General features: G+C 34.0%; 1 protein-coding gene across 1 annotated transcript in view; it reads left to right on the top strand.

The window, feature by feature from the left end:
* Nucleotides 1-19340, top strand: part of LOC129223766 (probable ATP-dependent RNA helicase DDX27) — a 57111-nt gene that overhangs the window by 21763 nt on the left and 16008 nt on the right. The window contains exons 11-13 of the mRNA XM_054858125.1: nt 9077-9312; nt 13428-13510; nt 15312-15406. Of these exons, the coding sequence (XP_054714100.1) occupies nt 9077-9312; nt 13428-13510; nt 15312-15406 (414 nt within the window). The remainder of the gene's footprint in view (nt 1-9076; nt 9313-13427; nt 13511-15311; nt 15407-19340) is intronic.

The raw sequence follows: 19340 nt of genomic DNA, 5'->3' as shown, positions 1-19340 counted from the left end.
AATTCTTTGTTACTATTAAATTATGAAATTCTTACTATTAATATTTTAACTATTAGTTGAGGCCTAATATTCAGTGTTGCACTTATTTGTTTAATATTAAACTTATTTGTATATTAAATGCTTTGTAATGTTAGTCAAGTGCATGTGGGACAAAGTGAAATAGCATATTGTCACAACGCTCGTTAGAACATTTACGTATAGACGAAATCATTAGCTTTAAAAACTCATAAAATAAAACGACTCATTCATCTGGATTGTTCCACTTGCGGTCGAGAGAAGATTAGTTCGTAACCTTGATACTTGGACACCAAACCCATGTAATCAACGTGACCTACGACACGTTAATTACATGGGTTTGGTGTCCAAGTATCAAGGTTACGAACTAATCTTCTCTTGACCGCAAGCGTAACCTTGATACTTGGACACCAAACCCATGTAATTAACGTGTCGTAGGTCACGTTGACTTCTCTGTAATCGATTAAGGAATGTTTGTATTATGCACGAGGTTCAACTCGCCCCTTTACCCAGCCATGTAATCAGGGAAAAGTTGAAAGTTCAGGAAATCACATCTCGCGTGTCCAGAAGGAACAAGGGTCACTGGTTCTAATAGGAATATAAAAGCTTCACGTAATCAGATCAGAGACACAGAGATCCAACGGAGAGTATTACCGCAGAGAGTAGATTCAGAGGACTGACAGAATGAGTGGTGAGTTCTCCTTCAGCCACCCCCTTTTACCCCCCCCCCCCTTTGATTCGGAATACTGAGAGTCCCTTATGCACGTTCTGTCATTTGCCTTGTCTTATGTAATAAACGATCGCATTTACAAACCATGGCCTGTTTAATGCCGTCATTTCTACGTCTAAAATCTTATCCACTACTTACACATACAGACAGAGGCGTGACAATATTTCATTTACTTATTCAATCTTTTATCAAATCACTTACATATTCACTATGAATTACTTCATTTATATTCCTTCATTTAATAATTCTCTTGTTTATTAATTCATTTACTTATTTTCTCATTCATTCACTATTATATTCACTCATTTCTTTTTTCTCATATATTAACCAATTTAACTATCTATTTTCTTGTTTATTGTTTTATTTCATTTTTTTTAAAAATTCTTTCATTATTTTATTTATTCATTTATTTGAAAAACATCTTTAATAATTGAATATAAAATACTTCATTACAAAAATGGTTTATTTTTTTACTTTGACCTCATGAAAAAAAGTGAAAATTTTCCATTTTTTGGAGGCACAAATACATTTCCAAAAATGAAAAAATAATGTTTCAATACAAATTTTATTATCTTAATATATAAAAATCAATGTCCTGAGATAACGTATATATATATATATATATATATATATATATATATATCAACGCACAGCCGAAACCGCTGAGGCTTCAGACTTGAAATTTGGCAGTCATGTCCGCATGATTACAAAAGTAACCACTAAGAAAGGATTTTTCGAAATCTCAATTAGTTCGGCAGAAATTAATTAAAACCCCTTAATTTCTGCGAAATTAAAAACCTGTCATGGAAATTCAAATCCCTTATTTTCGAAGGCTTTCCTCCATTCACATCATTATTTAGTACTTCATCTCAACTTTTGGCCGATAGCGAACTGTAATTTTGATATTGTTTTTGTTTCTCACGTGATTCTTCGAGGTTTTTCTCTAGTCAAATAAAGCCCTGGCTAATGGGCGGTAACTTACTGAATAATAATGTTTTCTATCTTTTGTTTTCATTTTTTCAAAACTAGAAACGATGTTTTTAAGAACATCATCACAGGCGGACTATCCTCTTAAATTTGGAAGAGTGCAGTTTCCTGTGAAAGTTTGCTTTGCAATAACCATTTATAAGTCACAAGGACAGACATTAAAAGTAGCAGGGATCGATTTAAGAGAAGACTTTTTTTCACAGGGCCAATTTTATTTAGCTCCAAAGTCAGTTCATCAAGCAGCTTAATAATTTTATCACCAGAAAAAAAAAATGTTGTATACTAAAAAGTTCTTGCTTAAACATAGGTATAACAATAAAATGTGGATGACCTGTGTTTGCAAAGATAATCAATACTTTAAAAGGATCTGTGTAGGTTATGTGGACTGTATTTCAATAGGCAATAAACTCAATTCGTAAAATACAATACATTTATTAAAAACGTGTAAATATAAAATCATACTATGAACTAAAGAAACTGAAAACACCGCCCTAACCATTAACAGAAAATACAACTGACAACAACCAACGAAAACTAACAACTAACCTGGCAAAAATAATCAAAATCAGTTTTTATGACATAGGGGCACGTGTGCGCACCTACTTGATGCACACTGCCAACGCGCCCTCTACTTTAATGTATGCAAGGGATTTAACACTCCCCCGCGATTGAAATTACTATTTCAATACAACATTCCAAACAAAAAGTTCAAAATAACAGTTGATAACATGAACAAATTAAACATTACTTACTCAAGCACAAACTAATAAACATCCTAATTCCAAAGCTATATATAAAAATTAAACAGTTTCTTCAACTGGAAGAATGCAAACATCTCTAACATTTCTTATTAGTGTGCTTCCACTTGGCAAACATAATTTTACTACTCGAACTCTATTATCACGACCAATGTTCGTCTCAATGATTCTGCCAACACACCATTTTGTCGATGGCAAGTTTTCTTCTCGAATGAGAACAAGAGTCCCTGTTTTAACATCATTTTTGCTAAATTTCCATTTATTTCTCTGTTGTAAATGGGTTAAGTAATCCCTTTTCCATAACTTCCAAATTTGTTGACTAAATTTGGTAATCCTTTGCCACTTAGAAAGGGTGTTTTCCTTAACATCAATCAATTGTGGTTCACTAAGGGTAGTGATAGGTCTGCCAATAAGAAAGTGACCTGGTGTTAATATTTCAAAATTGTCCATTTCTGATGACATTGGTATGAGAGGCCGGGAATTTAAAACACCTTCGATTTCTGACAAAATTGTAATAAATTCTTCTAAAGTTAAATTTTGACTGCCAATCACTCTTTTTAAATGGAATTTGAACGATTTCACCCCGGCCTCCCAAATGCCACCAAAATTGGGCGATCTAGGAGGAATGAAATTCCACTGAATACCTTCTGTTAGAAAATAGTTTGACAAAATTTCATCAGGAATTCTAACCATTTTTTGCAATCGCTTGATTTCGACATTGGCACCAACGAACGTTTTAGCATTATCGGTAATGATTTTTGAACATTTTCCTCGCCTGCCGAAAAAACGTTTCAAACTTGCTATAAAAGCCTGTGTAGTCATATCAGTTACAAAGTCCAGGTGTATTGCTTTAGTACTTAGACAAACATAAACAACAACATACACTTTATTTAATACACCCTTCCTTTGATTTTTAAATTTGATAAAGAAAGGACCACAAAAATCTATCCCAGTGACAAAAAAGGGATAACTAGGATTTACCCGGTCTTTAGGCAATTCAGCCATGATTTGACTAACAGTAACAGGTCTGTTTTTGAAACAGATCACACAGTTACGAACAATTTTCCTACAGCTGTTCCTGCCATTTAACGGCCAAAATTTTTGTCTAACTTGATGTAAAAGAGCTTGGGGACCTACGTGAAGATACTTAAGATGAACATTTCTTAAAATTATACTTGTTAAAGGATGTTTTGCAGGTAAAACCATAGGATGTTTGGTTGCATAAGATAAATCTGCGTGGGACAGTCTCCCCCCTACTCTCATTACTTTATTTTTATCCAAAAACACATTTAAAGAGGAAAGTTTACTTCTGCTGTGAACTTGTTTACCATTTGTTAACCTTTTAAACTCATCAGAAAACTCGCCTTCCTGGAGAGAACGTATCAACCAATTTTCTGCATTAGCAGATTCATCAATAGACAAAGGACCTATTTTCTTGGACTTTGGATTTTTACAATTATAAATAAACCTATAAATAAAACTTACAATACGAATAAGTTTCATATAATTATTTGACTTATTAAATATGCAATCAAAAACAGAATTTTCATTTCTCGCAATCAAGTTCATTAAATGTTCATTTGGTTCAGTTTTTAAGTTCGGTTTTAGTTCTTTATCGATTGCTCCCTCTTCGGGAACCACTGAAAGATGATCAGTAGAATAAATGTTCACGGATTTCAGAAATGTAGGACCATACCACCAAGCTGTGTTTTCTAACAGCTGATCGATACTGATACCTCTCGTCAAAGCATCAGATGGGTTGTCACGACTTACGCAAAAGAACCATTTATCGGGGTCTGTAAGTTCCTGAATTTCCTTCACACGGTTGCAGACGAAGGTTTTCCACTTCAAAGCTGAACCTCTAATCCAGTATAGTGCTATTTGAGAATCTGTCCAAAAGTACATAGCAGGGGATATTTTCCGCTTCAACACATTTGCAACTTCATTTGCTAATCTAGCAGCAAGTAAAGCTCCTAGCAACTCCATTCGTGGAAGAGTAATCTTTTTTAACGGAGCCACATGGCTTTTAGATGTAAGAAGGTTCACAATAACTTTGTCATCAGATCTTATCAGTACAAACACGACGGCACCGTAAGCTTTAGGACTGGCGTCCGAGAAGGTATGCAATTCTATGTCACAACTTGAAAGTTCTGCACAATCAAGGACGTTTCTGGGAATTTGGAGTTTTAACAATGTAGGAAGTTCAAAGCACCAGCGATTCCAGATTTTTAAAATGTCATCTGGCAGCTCAGCGTCCCAGGAAATTTTTCGAATCCATAATTCTTGAAACAGGCACTTAATTCTGATGGTGTATGGTGTCACAAATCCTAGAGGATCGAATATTCTACCTGCTACTTGCAGCACAAATCGTTTTGTATTCTTTCCGGTCTTGATAAATTCAAGCAAATCCTTTACTTCTATAGCGAAAGTATCTTCCTTAATGTCCCACGGCAGTCCGAGAACCTTACTTGGTTCGTTACAGTTATTTGAGAAATTACTCGGTAAAATATTAAATTCTCGTTCTTCCCACATTTTCATCAACACTTCATCATTCGAAATCCATTTGCGGAGATTCATACTAGCTTTTTTCATTATGTTATTTGCTTCGATAGAAATTTTTAAAGCATCCTTTATATTGTCTGCACCAGTAACAAGGTCATCAACGTAAAAACAGGTATTGAGTACTTCAGTAGTAACGGGGTAGGCTTCTTCATACTTTTTGATGTGTTCTTTAATGGTTGCAGACAGCAAAAAAGGGCTCACATTTATTCCGAATGTCAGACGTAAAAAACGATAAACTACTACTTCTACATTGTCATTCTTGTTAGGATCATGTTTAACAAAAAGGAATCTAACCACATCTCTATCAAACTCGTTTAGAGATATTTGCAAAAACGCACGCTCTATATCCGATAACATGGCAATCTTGTTAATTCTAAAGTAAATCAACAGTTGAAAAATATGCGGGTTCAAATTTATACCAGACCAAAGACAGTCATTTAGTGACAGTTGTCCAACGTCGTTTGAACTAGCATCAAAAACTATCCTACATTTAGTATAAACACTTTGTTGCTTGAATACTGCATGGTGAGGAAGATAAAAAACAGGTCTATCAATGCGTTTTTCAGGTTCCTTGACTTCTTCAATTATTCCGTTCGCTAAATATTCTTTCAAAATTTCACTGTATTGAATATACAAAGTCTTATCGCGTTTCATTTTCTTGACTAAACCTTGAAATCGCCTTTCTGCTACCTCAAAATTGTCATTTAATTCCTTCCAATTTTTCTTCCAAGGAAAACTAACTTCATATCGTTCGTTGTTATAGCGTACCGTTTTATTAAAAACTTCTAAAGCGGCGTCTTCATCTGAGCGTTTTGAATCGTCTTTAATGCCGAAAGATTCAAGAGTCCAAAATTGCTTTAAAGCTGCTTCAGTTTTATCCTCTACTACATAACATTTAAAATTTCTGTTTTCCCTATAGTTAAGTGTTCCCGTAGCAATCCAGCCGAATACTGAATTCTGCAAAATTACCGAACTGTCTTTCACTTTAATTTGTCCCGTTCGCAATAACTCATAAAATACATTGCCACCCAACAAAACTTGAGCGCGCTGCGGTTTGAAAAAGTTAGGATTAGCATACATTAAATGCTGTGGAAGTTTAAGGTTGGAAATATCAAGATGTTTGGATGGGGTCAAATTCGTAATTTTGGGTATTACCAGCATTTTAATAGTTTTCTGAAAGCTCTTACTTTTATTTGAAATAATCACATTTATTTCTTTTTTAACTTTTAAACCCGCTCCATTCAATCCCGTAATTAAAAAGTTAACCGACCGACTCTTTAATTTTAACAAGTCTGCAACTTCCTGTGTGCAGGCACAAATTTCAGATCCTGTGTCTAAAATTGTAAGAAAGGGCAAAAAGGAATCGTCTGCAGTTTTCGCATAAATAACTGCAGTCGACAACAGAACATTTGACTGACTTCCCCATTGAGTAAAACAATTCTGCGAATCCCGACTACTATTCCCGCATGCACCGATTTTATTTTCTTCATTCGAAACCTGTTCCTCGGATTCTAATGCCTTTACTGTACTAAATTGCTCTGAACGCGAATTTACGTTATGTCGGGAATTATTCACAAACGTTTTGGGATTCTTACTTTTATCAAAATCTACCTTTGCGAAATTCGCTCCGTGAAGCATAGAATGGTGAGAATTTGAACAAATTCGGCATTTATAATCTAACCTAGAACATTCTGACCTTCTATGTTTAAGTAAACAATTAAAGCATAATTGCAATTTACGAACTAAATTTAATCTTTCTTGGACAGGTAAATCTAGAAATTTCTTACATTTATAAGTTAAATGATTCTCATTACATACAGGACAAACAACATTGTTATTTTGCAACACGAAACTTTTTTGTTTAGGTATACATTCTTGTTTAAATTTTGCAACGGGAACACTACGTTGAACATTCTCTAGCGCTTGAATACGTTTCAATAAAAACTCAATGAATTTTTCCCAATTTGGCAGATCATTACAATCCAAAGACATTTCAAATACCTTTCTTGATTCTTCATCAAGCCGTTGCAGCATAACATTCATTAAAATTGCTTCTGATAGAGCATTCATATTCAAATCTAACTGTTTTAAAGCTCTTAAATTATTAAGCAAATTATCCGTTAAATAACGCAAATCCTTAGGATTTTCACACTTTAATTTGTTTGCATTTAATATTTCAGATATATGACTTTGAACAATCAATCTTTTATTTTCATATCTATTTTTTAATGCTTCAAACAGAGAAGAATATGAATCATCAATATTTTGCAGTTGTTTCGCCGTTCCTGTCAACGCCGACTGCAAATAAAACAGTTTTTGGGAATCCGACAGTTGTTTATTACTATCAATTAAAGTAATAAATTGCGATTTAAATGTTAACCATTCGGTATATTTCCCCGAAAAATGCGGTAAGGAAATACTTGGTAGCTTGATTTTAGCATTCGCGATTGATTCGCTATTAGCTTTTTCAGCCTTACTACTTGAAGTATTTTGAATCTTTAACAAATTGAAGATACTTACTTCAGTTTCTTCTAAATAATCCTCGACCTCTGTTAAGGTTCCTTCAAAATCTTCCACGTCTTTGTCATTTGGAAGACTACAAAAACTTTCATTTCGTAAGGAATTTATCTTTTCCTTCAAGTTGTTCAATGAAGACAATTTCAATTCTAACACTTTCGAATCGGGTGGAGTTTCAGCATTGACACAATTTTCAATCCTAGTAATTTGGCCTTTGATGGCTCCTCGTTTTCTATTCAGTATTGTTAAATCAGAAACTTTCGTTGCAGGTTCCGTCATTGCAAATTTCCAATTTCTTTCAAATTTCAAAAACAGATCACAACTGAAACACAATTCAGTTCCAATGTAATTCAATCCTGGTCGCACGGACCAAACTGTACGATGCTCTTGTGTAGGTTATGTGGACTGTATTTCAATAGGCAATAAACTCAATTCGTAAAATACAATACATTTATTAAAAACGTGTAAATATAAAATCATACTATGAACTAAAGAAACTGAAAACACCGCCCTAACCATTAACAGAAAATACAACTGACAACAACCAACGAAAACTAACAACTAACCTGGCAAAAATAATCAAAATCAGTTTTTATGACATAGGGGCACGTGTGCGCACCTACTTGATGCACACTGCCAACGCGCCCTCTACTTTAATGTATGCAAGGGATTTAACAAGGATCGTTAATAACAGTTAAAGATCAGTTAAGGACAAGGGCATATATATAAGGAGTCCAGAGGCCCCGGGATCCTCCAAAAGTTAGAAAAAATTATTATTAATAAGTAATTATTATAGGGCATTTTCGAAACTAGGTGCACCAAGCACTGTTAACCCCTGCTAATTCCATTACCCGAGCAATGTCGGGTACGGGAATGCTAGTAAAATATATTATTCTTTCTTTATGTACCGTAATTTTCAGAACAAATTTCCAAATTGTTCATTGCGAATAAAGTAAGTTATCTTAACTATTTTACTTTGCCCCACATTTCTCTGCCATGTCATTAGACCTAGAGCTAGTTTGTTTAGTTATCAAAATTGGCTAAATCGACAATATAGTTATTATGTTTTCAATTTTAGTGTCAAGGATCAAAAGAAATTCTCTGAAACTTTGCAAGAAAAAATAAATAATTTTCAGGCTCTTTCCCCTAAATTCACTGAAATTCTGTGAAGAATAGCTTTTTTGTACATTTTAGAACTTCAATTAGAAGCCAAGCAGCTAATAATCAAGACAGAAACCCTGCTTTCAGGTTTAAGCTTCCATTTATAACCTAAAGTTTAGGATTTAAGGCATCTTCCTAATGCAATATATTTGAGACTTAAAGTAATTTTATCTTAGTTTGTAGCTTTATTTTTTTATTTTTGACCATGGGATGAAGCTTTCACAACTGATAACCGGTTTCATCAGTTTCTGTATTCATTTTTTTGTATAATGTTTGCATTAACACTAATGTTCAAGCCAATGTTTAATATTTTAAAATTAATTATATAACCTGGATATGTTTCAAGCTCTTCTCTCAAGGACATTTGAAGATCGTGTGATGGTTTTTGCCCAAACAAAAATGCAAGTTCACAGGTTATATATTTTACTTGGTCTCATGGGCATTAAAGTGGCTGAGCTGCATGGAAACATGAATCAACCTCAGCGTTTGGACTCATTGCGCAAATTTAAGGAAGAAGAGGTTGATGTTTTAGTTGCCACTGATGTTGCATCCAGAGGTCTTGATATACCTGGAGTTAAAACCGTGAGTATACTTTTCACTTATATTGATTTTGTGAAATTGTTTGACAAGCATTCGTTGTAGTTGTTTGTCATGGAAATTTATTTGTTCAGTGAAAAATTTAAAAAGCAATGTTACATAAAGGAAATGTTTATAAGTTCCTTAAATCAAAAATGTAGAAAATGTTAAATAAAATTTTCAACTTTAATTTCATAAAATGAAAAAAAAAAAAATAAATAATAATTGTGCCGAAACTTAATTTTCTTCAAATGGTGCTATTTATTGTTATTTTATTTCAAACATTTGCTAGTAAACTATATGTTCTAAAACTTTTGTTTAATATTGTCTTGATTGTTAGTTTCCAGTGGCATTTACTCTATTTTTCCTTTTGCTTATAATTTTGTTTCTTAATAAATGCTTACTAAAAATTTTTTTAAGACCTCAATATAGTTATTATATAACTTGTAAGACATCAGACTTGACTCTAGAGGTTGCAAAACTAATTATGTAATGATCGCTGCAGGGTAGATTTGAATGATTACTAGGATTATTAACAGCTAATGTGAGCATAAAGCACATTTCTTAATGATCAAAACAATTCAGTGGCAATCGTTTGGAGAAGTTTTGCAGATAACGAATAGTATTTCTACCATTCATTATTGAATCTCTGATTTGTTCCTCTGAGGCTCACTAGGCAAAGGTCTGGTTGTACAGTAGCTAAATTTACTGTTATTATTACCCCTACATTTTTGTTCACAGTTAACCAGTATTATGGTAAAACTGTATTTATCCGACCTTTGTTGATCTAGAGTTTCGAATAATCTAGATCAAAATTAAACTATTAAAAATATAAGCCTTTCTGTTTTCTAACTGCTAGTAGCCTTTGTTCAGAGCACCTAAACTTATCCAAATAAGTCGAATCATAATTCATTCTTCTATTCTTCTTTTTAAAAAATTGTTGCATGCCCTTAATGTAAAAGCGCTTATTTTTGCAAGGCTTTAATTTTCACGACTTTTCTAAGCCCATAGTAATTACAAAGATTTAAGCCTCATAAATTTTTTTTCTCATTCAACTTTTGATTCCGTATGTATAAAATTCACGAAATTTTCAGCTCAAGAAATCACCAATATCTCAACTTTCACTCAATTAAGATTACCGAAAATAAGTGCTTTTGCAATACATATTATGTGTGCAACCTATACACATGCATTAAATGGAAATACGTTAAAATTTTAACTCAAACATTTTTACTTATTGATAGTAATGGTGTACAAATTCTGTCCTGTGTATATGTTACGGATAAAGTAAGAATAGCGGGTAAACCTAGCTTTAACCGGTTAAAGTGTGGATTAGCAACGCCTTGTGGCTAAAGCTTGAAGAGCTCCTAATGTTTCCCGCTTTAACTGGGTAAAACTGCGTCTAACCAACACCAGTTGGTTAAAGTCCGAAGTTACGTTTTAAATTTTTATGAAGCAATTTTTTATAGTTATAGATAGTACACAATTGAAAGTAAATCGTAAATAAAGATATTAAGTTATCGATAAAATATAAAAAAATGTAATCAATATATAAGGACATTAAGTTATATATTAAGTTTTTTTATATGTGTAGGTATAGGTAGTACACAAATAAAAGTAAATCAAGTTATCAATAAAAATAAAAGTTAAAAGTAATCGATGAATAAGGACATTAAGTTATTAATACGAATACAAATTAAAGTAATCAGAGATATTTTTAACTTCTATTTGTTATTACAAGATAAACTTGAATGGACTTGAATGGCATTTAGAGTTACATAAAATATTTACCGCTTTGCAGACATTTTTTGGTTCCACATTTTGTTTTACAGTGGCATTTTTTGAATCCTTGACCACCAGATGTTGATTGTAGGTTTGCAAGTTGCCGTAAAGATTTGTTCTCATCTGAAACATCCCCAATGTTTACAAATTGGGATTCACATACAGTAAATTGATTTCTTGAAAACATTTCAGGAATTGTTCCTTTCTCATTACCCAATTTATACAACCCGTTCTCATTACATTCAAGAACTGTTAAAATAATATTTCTAAAGTCGCCCCTGCCTCTATCTACGTCAGGAATTTTAACTCTTACGTTATCACCAACTTCGCTAGGTGGATACTTAATATTGGACTATGATATAATTTTTTTAGCCTGTTCTGCTAAGTTTGCTTTCGCTTCATTTCTATTATTAATTATGTTATCTTTTTTAGAGCATAAATCACATAATCCATTTATGTTTTCGCATAGTTCACGCTCAGCACTGAATACCATTTTTTCTTCACTTTCAGTTTCTTTGAGGCTTTGTTCTTCTTTCATGTTCTTAATCAGTTCCTCTAAGTGCTCTTCGCTAAGGACAGTATCAATTATTTCATTCGGGAGACCAGATGACTTCAAGCCAACTTTCATATCACAGCCGAACATTGCTTTATATGGTGAACGTTTTATGCCATCATGGTAGGCTCTGTTTTTCATTAGCTGAACAAATCGAAGTCCTTCAGACCATTTTTCACAATTTTCGTCCTTCATCCAGGTCATGAGCATATTTTGAACATCCTGGTTTGCTCTTTCCCCTCTACCTTGGCTTTGACTGTGACGTGGTTTCCGTGTATTATTTTTAATCCTGTCTACAGAGATTTTAAATTTTCAACCACTTTGTTGGAAAACTCCCTCCTATTATCGGACTGCAAAATTGACGGGGATCCGAATATGCAAAAAATGTCCAACAGCACTTTAGCGACCACTTCAGCAGTTTTACTGTTCAAGGATCTAAGCTGCACGTCAGATGATCTTGGTATACGAGAATAAATTTATAATTGCCATCAGGATTTGTCTGCATGTCAATCAAATCTACTTGGCAACAACTATTCATTTCATTTGATAAAATCGGTTTGATCACAACACCTTTTTTACCAGATTTTAACTTCATTTGGCACGACTTGCACAGCTGAAGATATAACATTATAGCTTCCTGAGTGACATTATTGTATTTTTTTTTTGAGCTTCATTCACCATTCTATTTCTTCCACCATGTCCGATGGAGACATGTATTTCATAAAGAATGTCAAACATATCTTCATTTCGTACGTAATATTTAATTACTGGGTCTGTTGTAGAAACAGGAGCTTATCAATGTTTTAGTTTATCAATGCCACCAACATTACATATGTCAAAGCGCTTCAAACGACGATAATGCATCGTTGTTCTTTTGGCAGATTGCTTAGCTTCTTTCACGTCTTCAATAAACTGGTTATATTGTACATTGTTCATATAAAAAGAATTAATGCCTTCCTTAGAAGAAAGAATCTTTTCGAATCTCCCATAGAAACTTGATTTGAACATACTTTCGATCTCCATTTTTAACTCTGTCTGCAGAAGCAAATACACATATGCATTACGAACAAACTGCGTCACAAAAATGTTCTGAATTTGCTCACGAATCGGTAAGACCCGGTATAAGCCGGCTAAAAGCGGAAGCGTTGAGAACACTTTGGACTTTAACCGACTCGGGTTAGTTATACCCAGTTTTAGCCTGTTAAAGGGGGAAACAGAAGCTCTTCGTGCTTTAATCGCAAAGCGTTGCTAATACCCGCTTTAACCGGTTAAAGCTAGGTTTACCCGCTATTCTTACTTTAGCCGTAACATATACACTGAGTTTTAGTGAGGAAAGGTGCAAATAATACTTTGGTGATAGGGAAATTAAATATCTTTTACAGCTTGCAGTATTTAAAGTTATTTTTCTTTCATTATCGGGAGGGATACTTAGCATACTTATTATCCAAACTTAAAACAGCATTCAAATGGGGGGGGGGGAGAACCTAAATACTTGTGTTTGCGGGAAAATATGTAATTTTTCCCACATACAAATTCAGCCCTTTTGGTGGGGAAAAAGAAAAACCAACTACTTTTCCCTCCCACTTTCCTTTTTTTCTGACCATTCCCAACTCTAGATATACTATTAACTTATTATTCGTATAATGTGGATTTTTGATTCTCTGAATTGTTTTTGGTCTCAGTTTGTCTGTATAAACAAGGTTGTGCTGTACTTTTGAGACTAATTAATCGTGAGACTTTACTAACTTTATTAATTGCGAAGAAATTGATTGTATATTATTTTCAGGTTATCAATTTCACTCTACCTTGCACTATTCAACATTACATCCATCGAGTAGGGAGGACAGCTCGAGCTGGAAGAAGTGGAAGGTATATCATTATTAAGAGATTTTTATTACAATGACTGAATTGTATGTGTGGTGTTGAAACATGCAACTTTTAACTTATGTTTTCCATTTTTACTCTTCGAAATTATTTTAAATGAAACCTTCTCGGCCCCTTTCCAGTTCTTTAAAAAAAAATTTTCCATGCCAATAAAATAAAAGTACTTAAAAAAAGGTTTGTTTTATTTTGTTTAGGAAAAAAGCTTATTTTTCCTACAGCACGTTTTCAAGATGTTTGTGCTTATGTATTTTTTCTTGTAACGGCCCTGAAAGATGTTGGCTGGGATAACTACGTGTCATTTGTGTTCAAAAAAAAAAAGAAAAAAAGAAAAAAAAAATAGCCACAAAGTACAAAACTAATTCAATAATTGCAAAAGTGTGTTGAACAATATCAAAAACTTATATTACATCTGTTTAGCTCCTACAGAACATTTGCATTCCTAAGTATACAAGGTGTATCAGTACAGCATTTGCAGACTTTCAGGGCAGATAGTGTACACCTAGACAATGGGAAACCACATAGCAATGGAAAGCACCAGAAACGCTTTCCTGGTTTGGCAGTGACGACACAAATTACCAAAAGGACGACACGAATAAGCGAAGAAAACATGTTTACTATCCTTAGTACAGCAAAATACTAAGAAAAAAAGACATGAAGGAGCCAACGATTGTCATCAAAATAGGTGTTCAAAATTACGACCCCGGGCGGTGATGCATGGCGCTGGGCTTCACATCTCCGGTGAATTGAAGATCGAACATCAAAGTGAGCGCGGCAACAAAAACCGCGTGTCTGAAGCCCGTCATCTGATGTTTCGGTTTACGTAGTGACAAAAACTTACCATGTATGCAGACAAAAACTTACCAGCATTTATGCTGTATTAAAAATAATAAGCATGTTTTCTCCTCTTATTTGTGCCCTGTGTTTCTTGTGTTTTGTATCCTCACTATTACGTCAGGAAAGCATTTCCAACCATGCATTGCTATGTGATTTCTCATCATCTAGTTGCACCCTATCTGCCCTGAAAGTCTGTAAATGCTGTACTGATACACAGTGTATAGTTGGTTTATGTCATGAAATTATGAAATATTTAAATTATAACTCAAATTGATGGCATTAGTATGTCAAATGTCTTTTATGGATTTTAACAATTGCTTGTAGGTTGACTGTATGCACTCATGGTGATGTACAAGAATGCCCATATAGGAGGGTAAGTGGGGGCTCACCCCCCCCCCCTTAGAAATTAGAACATCCATGCTTTTAGTACTTTTTTCTCTGAAAAAATGTAAAAGCATTTCTTCTCTAGCCAACAATGAATAATGTATTAAAAATGTCAAACTTTAATAAGTCTAATCTGCACTGCAATCGGTTTCTATGGGGAAAATATCCTGCTAAACCTTGAAGAAAATACTTGACCCTGCACCCCTTAAAATTATGCATATGGGCGCCCATGCTGATGTATCAAGCACTAAGCTTCTAATTGTACAGTGAGGTTTGAGATTAGAAAATTTAGTCTAGATTAACTTGGAAAAAACAAAAAAAAAATTTTTTTTTTGCAAGTGACAAATCTTTAGTGCTTAAAAATTAAATTTTTAAGTTGTACTTTCATCTTATGTGAAATCAGTAATGAAAGTAAATGATATGTTATTCTTTTCAAACTTTTTCTTTGAAATGTACTGCATTATTGAACTTACCTAAGTTGAAAACATGCTTATATATATTTTCATTAATGTCTGACTGCTTGCATTCATTTCTTATGTCATTTCAATTGTTATTCTTATACTTTCAGGTCCGTATCTATGGTTGGGGAGAAAGAGAGGAAGTTGTTAAAGGAAATTGTTAAAAAAGCTAAAAATCCAGTTAAACATAGAATCATTCCCCCAGGTATTATTGTTGTTATTATTTTATCATTTAACCTTGCAACTACAGTAGAACCTCTCTTATCCGAACCTCTATTAACCGAAACTCTATGTTAACCGAAGTCGGTTTCAATTCTCTTTTTTTTTCCTATTATTATCTAAAATTTTCTCTAAACGAACATCCATTTTTAAATTTTTTCTCCCCACATTTCTTTTGCATGTCAGCCGTTTTTTCCAAACTACGAGTGCAGATAAATAGTTTGGAACTCCTTCTCACTAGCTCAATTCTTGGTATGAGTATACTCTCCCCTACTTTCAAGCGTTCCTGTTCTAAACAAAAACACATGTCATTTCGAAATTTGGAAGGTCATACTGCCGAGGCCCAGAACAATCAAATGTTATTGCACTGTCTGATTGTAAGCAAGTGCAAAGAATCACCTCTTTTGTAATCTCAAGAGCAGAGAAGTTTTCTTCGCAGCAGAATTTGAAAAGGGGGAGGTCACTCTGTCACTTATCCTTTGTGAACCTATTCCAGGAAAAGGGAAAAGAAGGAAAACCCGTTTGCTGTTCTCTGTCGCGTTGGGCTGGGCAGCTGGCCAGAATTCGAAATTTCCCGGAAATTTCGTGCTAATCTCTGGGTTCTCTTTTTCTGCTCCTACATTTTCGAGCAGAATTTTCTTGAGTGCTATCAGTGAAGTTGGTAGTTTTGACCTGCCGGGGGATCTGATAGAACTAACGCATTGTTTTTCTTATTTTTGAAACTCATGTTTTCTTCTTTATGATGGCTTCCATAAAGAGAAAAAGAATCGTATTAACCATACAGGAAAAATATGATATTGTAACGAGACTAGAATCTTGTGAAGCTGTTACAAAACTTGCGAAAGAGTTTCACGTTGGTATGTCAACCGTGAGCGAAATGAAAAGAAACTCGGAAAAAATTAAAAAGGGTTTTGCTGAGTTTGATATCACGAAAGGTGCCAAATTCCGAAAAACAATGAAATTAGCCGATCATACAGATTTAGATGCGACTTTGTACAAATGGTTTGTGCAGAAAAGATGTGAAGGAATACCCCTATCTGGACCAATGATTCAAGAAAAAGCTTTGATTCTCAACTCGAAGCTTGGTGGTTCTGATGACTTCAAAGCCAGTAGTGACTGGTTAGAGAAATTCAAAATTCGCCATGGTATAAGGCAACTCAATATCGAGGGGGAAAAATTGTCTGGAAATGTCGCAGTAGTTGATTCATTTGTTGCAAAGATTGAAGATTTGATAAGAGATGAGAATTTATCCCCAGATCAAATTTATAACTGCGATGAAACCGGACTGTAGTGGAATGCCCTTCCTGAAAAAACTTTAGCTGCGGTAAATGAAACTTCTGCTCCCGGAAGGAAACGAATGAAAGATAGGGTCACTGTTTTAGCCTGCTCCAACGCATCGGGTTCCCACAAGCTTGAACTAGCTGTTGGGAAAAGTAAGAATCCGAGATGTTTTAAGAATGTAAACAGATCTGCTCTTCCTGTACACTATTTAAATAAAAAAAAAATGCTTGGATGGATTCCAATTTGTTTTCCAAGTGGTTTTTTGATATTTTCGTGCCTGCAGTGAAATCTTGGCAAGAAAAAAAACATTTGAATGGAGCGCATCTGTTATTCGACAACTGTCCAGCTCATCCGGAACATAACTCTTTAAAATCTGGTAACATCCGGTGTTTATTTTTGCCCCCCAATACAACATCTCTGCTGCAGCCTATGGATCAGGGAGTCTTAGAATCTTTAAAACGACGTTACCGAAAGCAGTTTATCAGAAAATTACTTTTTGAAGGAGATTCTGAATCTGGTGCAGTTTCAATAGTTGAGTTTTGGAAAACTATCAACATCAAAGACTGCATTTATATGATCAGTGACGCGTGGGAATCTTTGCCGCAATCGACACTAAGACGAAGTTGGAGAAAATTTGGAATTTTTCAAGTGGCACAGATGAAAATGCTACTGGCATTGCGAAAAAATTTTTTATTACCGAGTTTTCAAGCGTTTTAAGCACAATGAAAGGCTTTGAAAATTGTGGTGATAGAGAAATTACAGATTGGTTGAATTGTGACATGGAAGATGCAGGCTTCCAGTTGCTCAATGATGAGGACTTAATAGCAGAAGTCCGGAATTCTCCAAAAGAAGATGATGATGATAAAGATGAGAATGATTCTGGATTAAATAAGATAAGTAACAATGATGCATTTGAGAGTTTTGCAAAAGGTCTTGCTTGGTTGGAACAACAGGAACAGTGTGATTCCTCTGAACTCATGATTTTAAGAAAACTTCGGGATAGAGCTGCACGGCAAAGGACGGCGAAATTGCACCAGATGAAACTTCCATTTAAACCATTGTAAATTTTGTTCCAGAAATAAATTAATTTTCATTTATAATTTTAATTTCTTTAACAGTAAAAATAGCCATAACAGTTGAACGACGACTCTACATATTAAACTAGATGATTATAGATGAATTCTCGATTATCCGAAGTTTTCGATTATCCGAAGTAGGTTCGGTCCCAATTACTTCAGATAATCGAGGTTCTACTGTACTGAATGCATAGTTTTTCAACATTTTCAGAATTACAAAGACCCTTTTTTAAGTGCATTTAAATGGAATAATGCAACAACGGTACCCCTAAATGAAAATCTAAAAAAGTGTTATAAATATCAATAAATTTTGTTTAAAGAATTGACTGGTAAAAATATACATTACTATTGTCAGACACTTATGTCTAATTTGCGTCTAGCAGCTGAGTCAGGGGTCGGCACTTACTGCTGTTGTAAGATAACATGGACATTAATCTAATTTAGTTTTCATTATTTGGACGATTTTAAAGTTTATAATCAGTTTTTCCCCTTTTTTAAAGATTTCATTTATAAATTTAATTGTTAACTAAACTTAGTATTTAACCACCTTGTGGTTCTTGATGAGATTTTGCTGATTTAACTTCTGTGGTTGGTCAACCTCAGGGTGGTTAAAGAAATATTCTTGATTCTGTAAAACTACTAGGAGTTGACACTGCACTACTAACAGATATTTTAAAAAGTAAAATAAAAGAGAAACACAGGCACCAAAAGATGGGTTAAGAATAAGCTGAAAAGTAAGTTTTGCAAATTTCAACACCATTTTATTCTTTTCTATTTTTTGTACAATTTTATCATTTACCTTTTAAATTATTTTTTTATTAAGTTTTCAACAGCAATTCAACAAGTTCTTTTATCCTATATGGATGAATATTGAAATTCAAATTGAATATATAATTTATGAAGGGAATTTTTGATCAAACTGTTTTCTACTACGGGTGGAAGTCATAGTTGAGACCATGGGTGCAAGACCTTCCGTCTCAGGACGGATTTCCGTCTTGGACAAAATTTCCGAGACGGAGGTCAGGACGGAAAGAAATTCGATGAATTTTCTTTCAGTTTTTACTAAAAAAGAAAAATTGAGTGTTTGAAAAATATGCTTTAGCCACTAGATCGTTCTGTAACCACGAATTTACATCGACATTCTCTCGATTTTCCGCCATGGGCTTGTTTTGTTTGCAACGTGCTTTTGGAGGAGTGGCTTTTTAGACTCACGCCGTTTGACTTTTTTTTTAATGTGTAAACTGTTATTTCCAACTCACTGCATTGCAGACAGCGGAGTTGCTCACTATTCTCCCTGATTTTTCAAAATAATCGTCTCTAATTGAAATTTTAGCCTTTTCTCTCGCTATTTTCGATTATTCTTTCGTTTTTTTTCCATTAGCAGTTTTTTTTTACAAACTTTACACGTATAAGTGATAATTATCTGCGCTCTTAAAATGTCTTCAAGTTGAATCTGAATCATCGATTTAGAGTGATTGCTGATGATACGAAATGTTTACACCACAACAAAGGGCATCCAAAGGGAATTTTAGAAAGAATCGGGGTGAAATTTCAAGCTGGTTT

This window comes from Uloborus diversus, chromosome 6 (assembly GCF_026930045.1).
Source record: "Uloborus diversus isolate 005 chromosome 6, Udiv.v.3.1, whole genome shotgun sequence".
Taxonomy (NCBI): domain Eukaryota; kingdom Metazoa; phylum Arthropoda; class Arachnida; order Araneae; family Uloboridae; genus Uloborus; species Uloborus diversus.
Note: the sequence above shows the minus strand (reverse complement) of the source record. Positions and strands in the feature narration are given on the sequence as shown.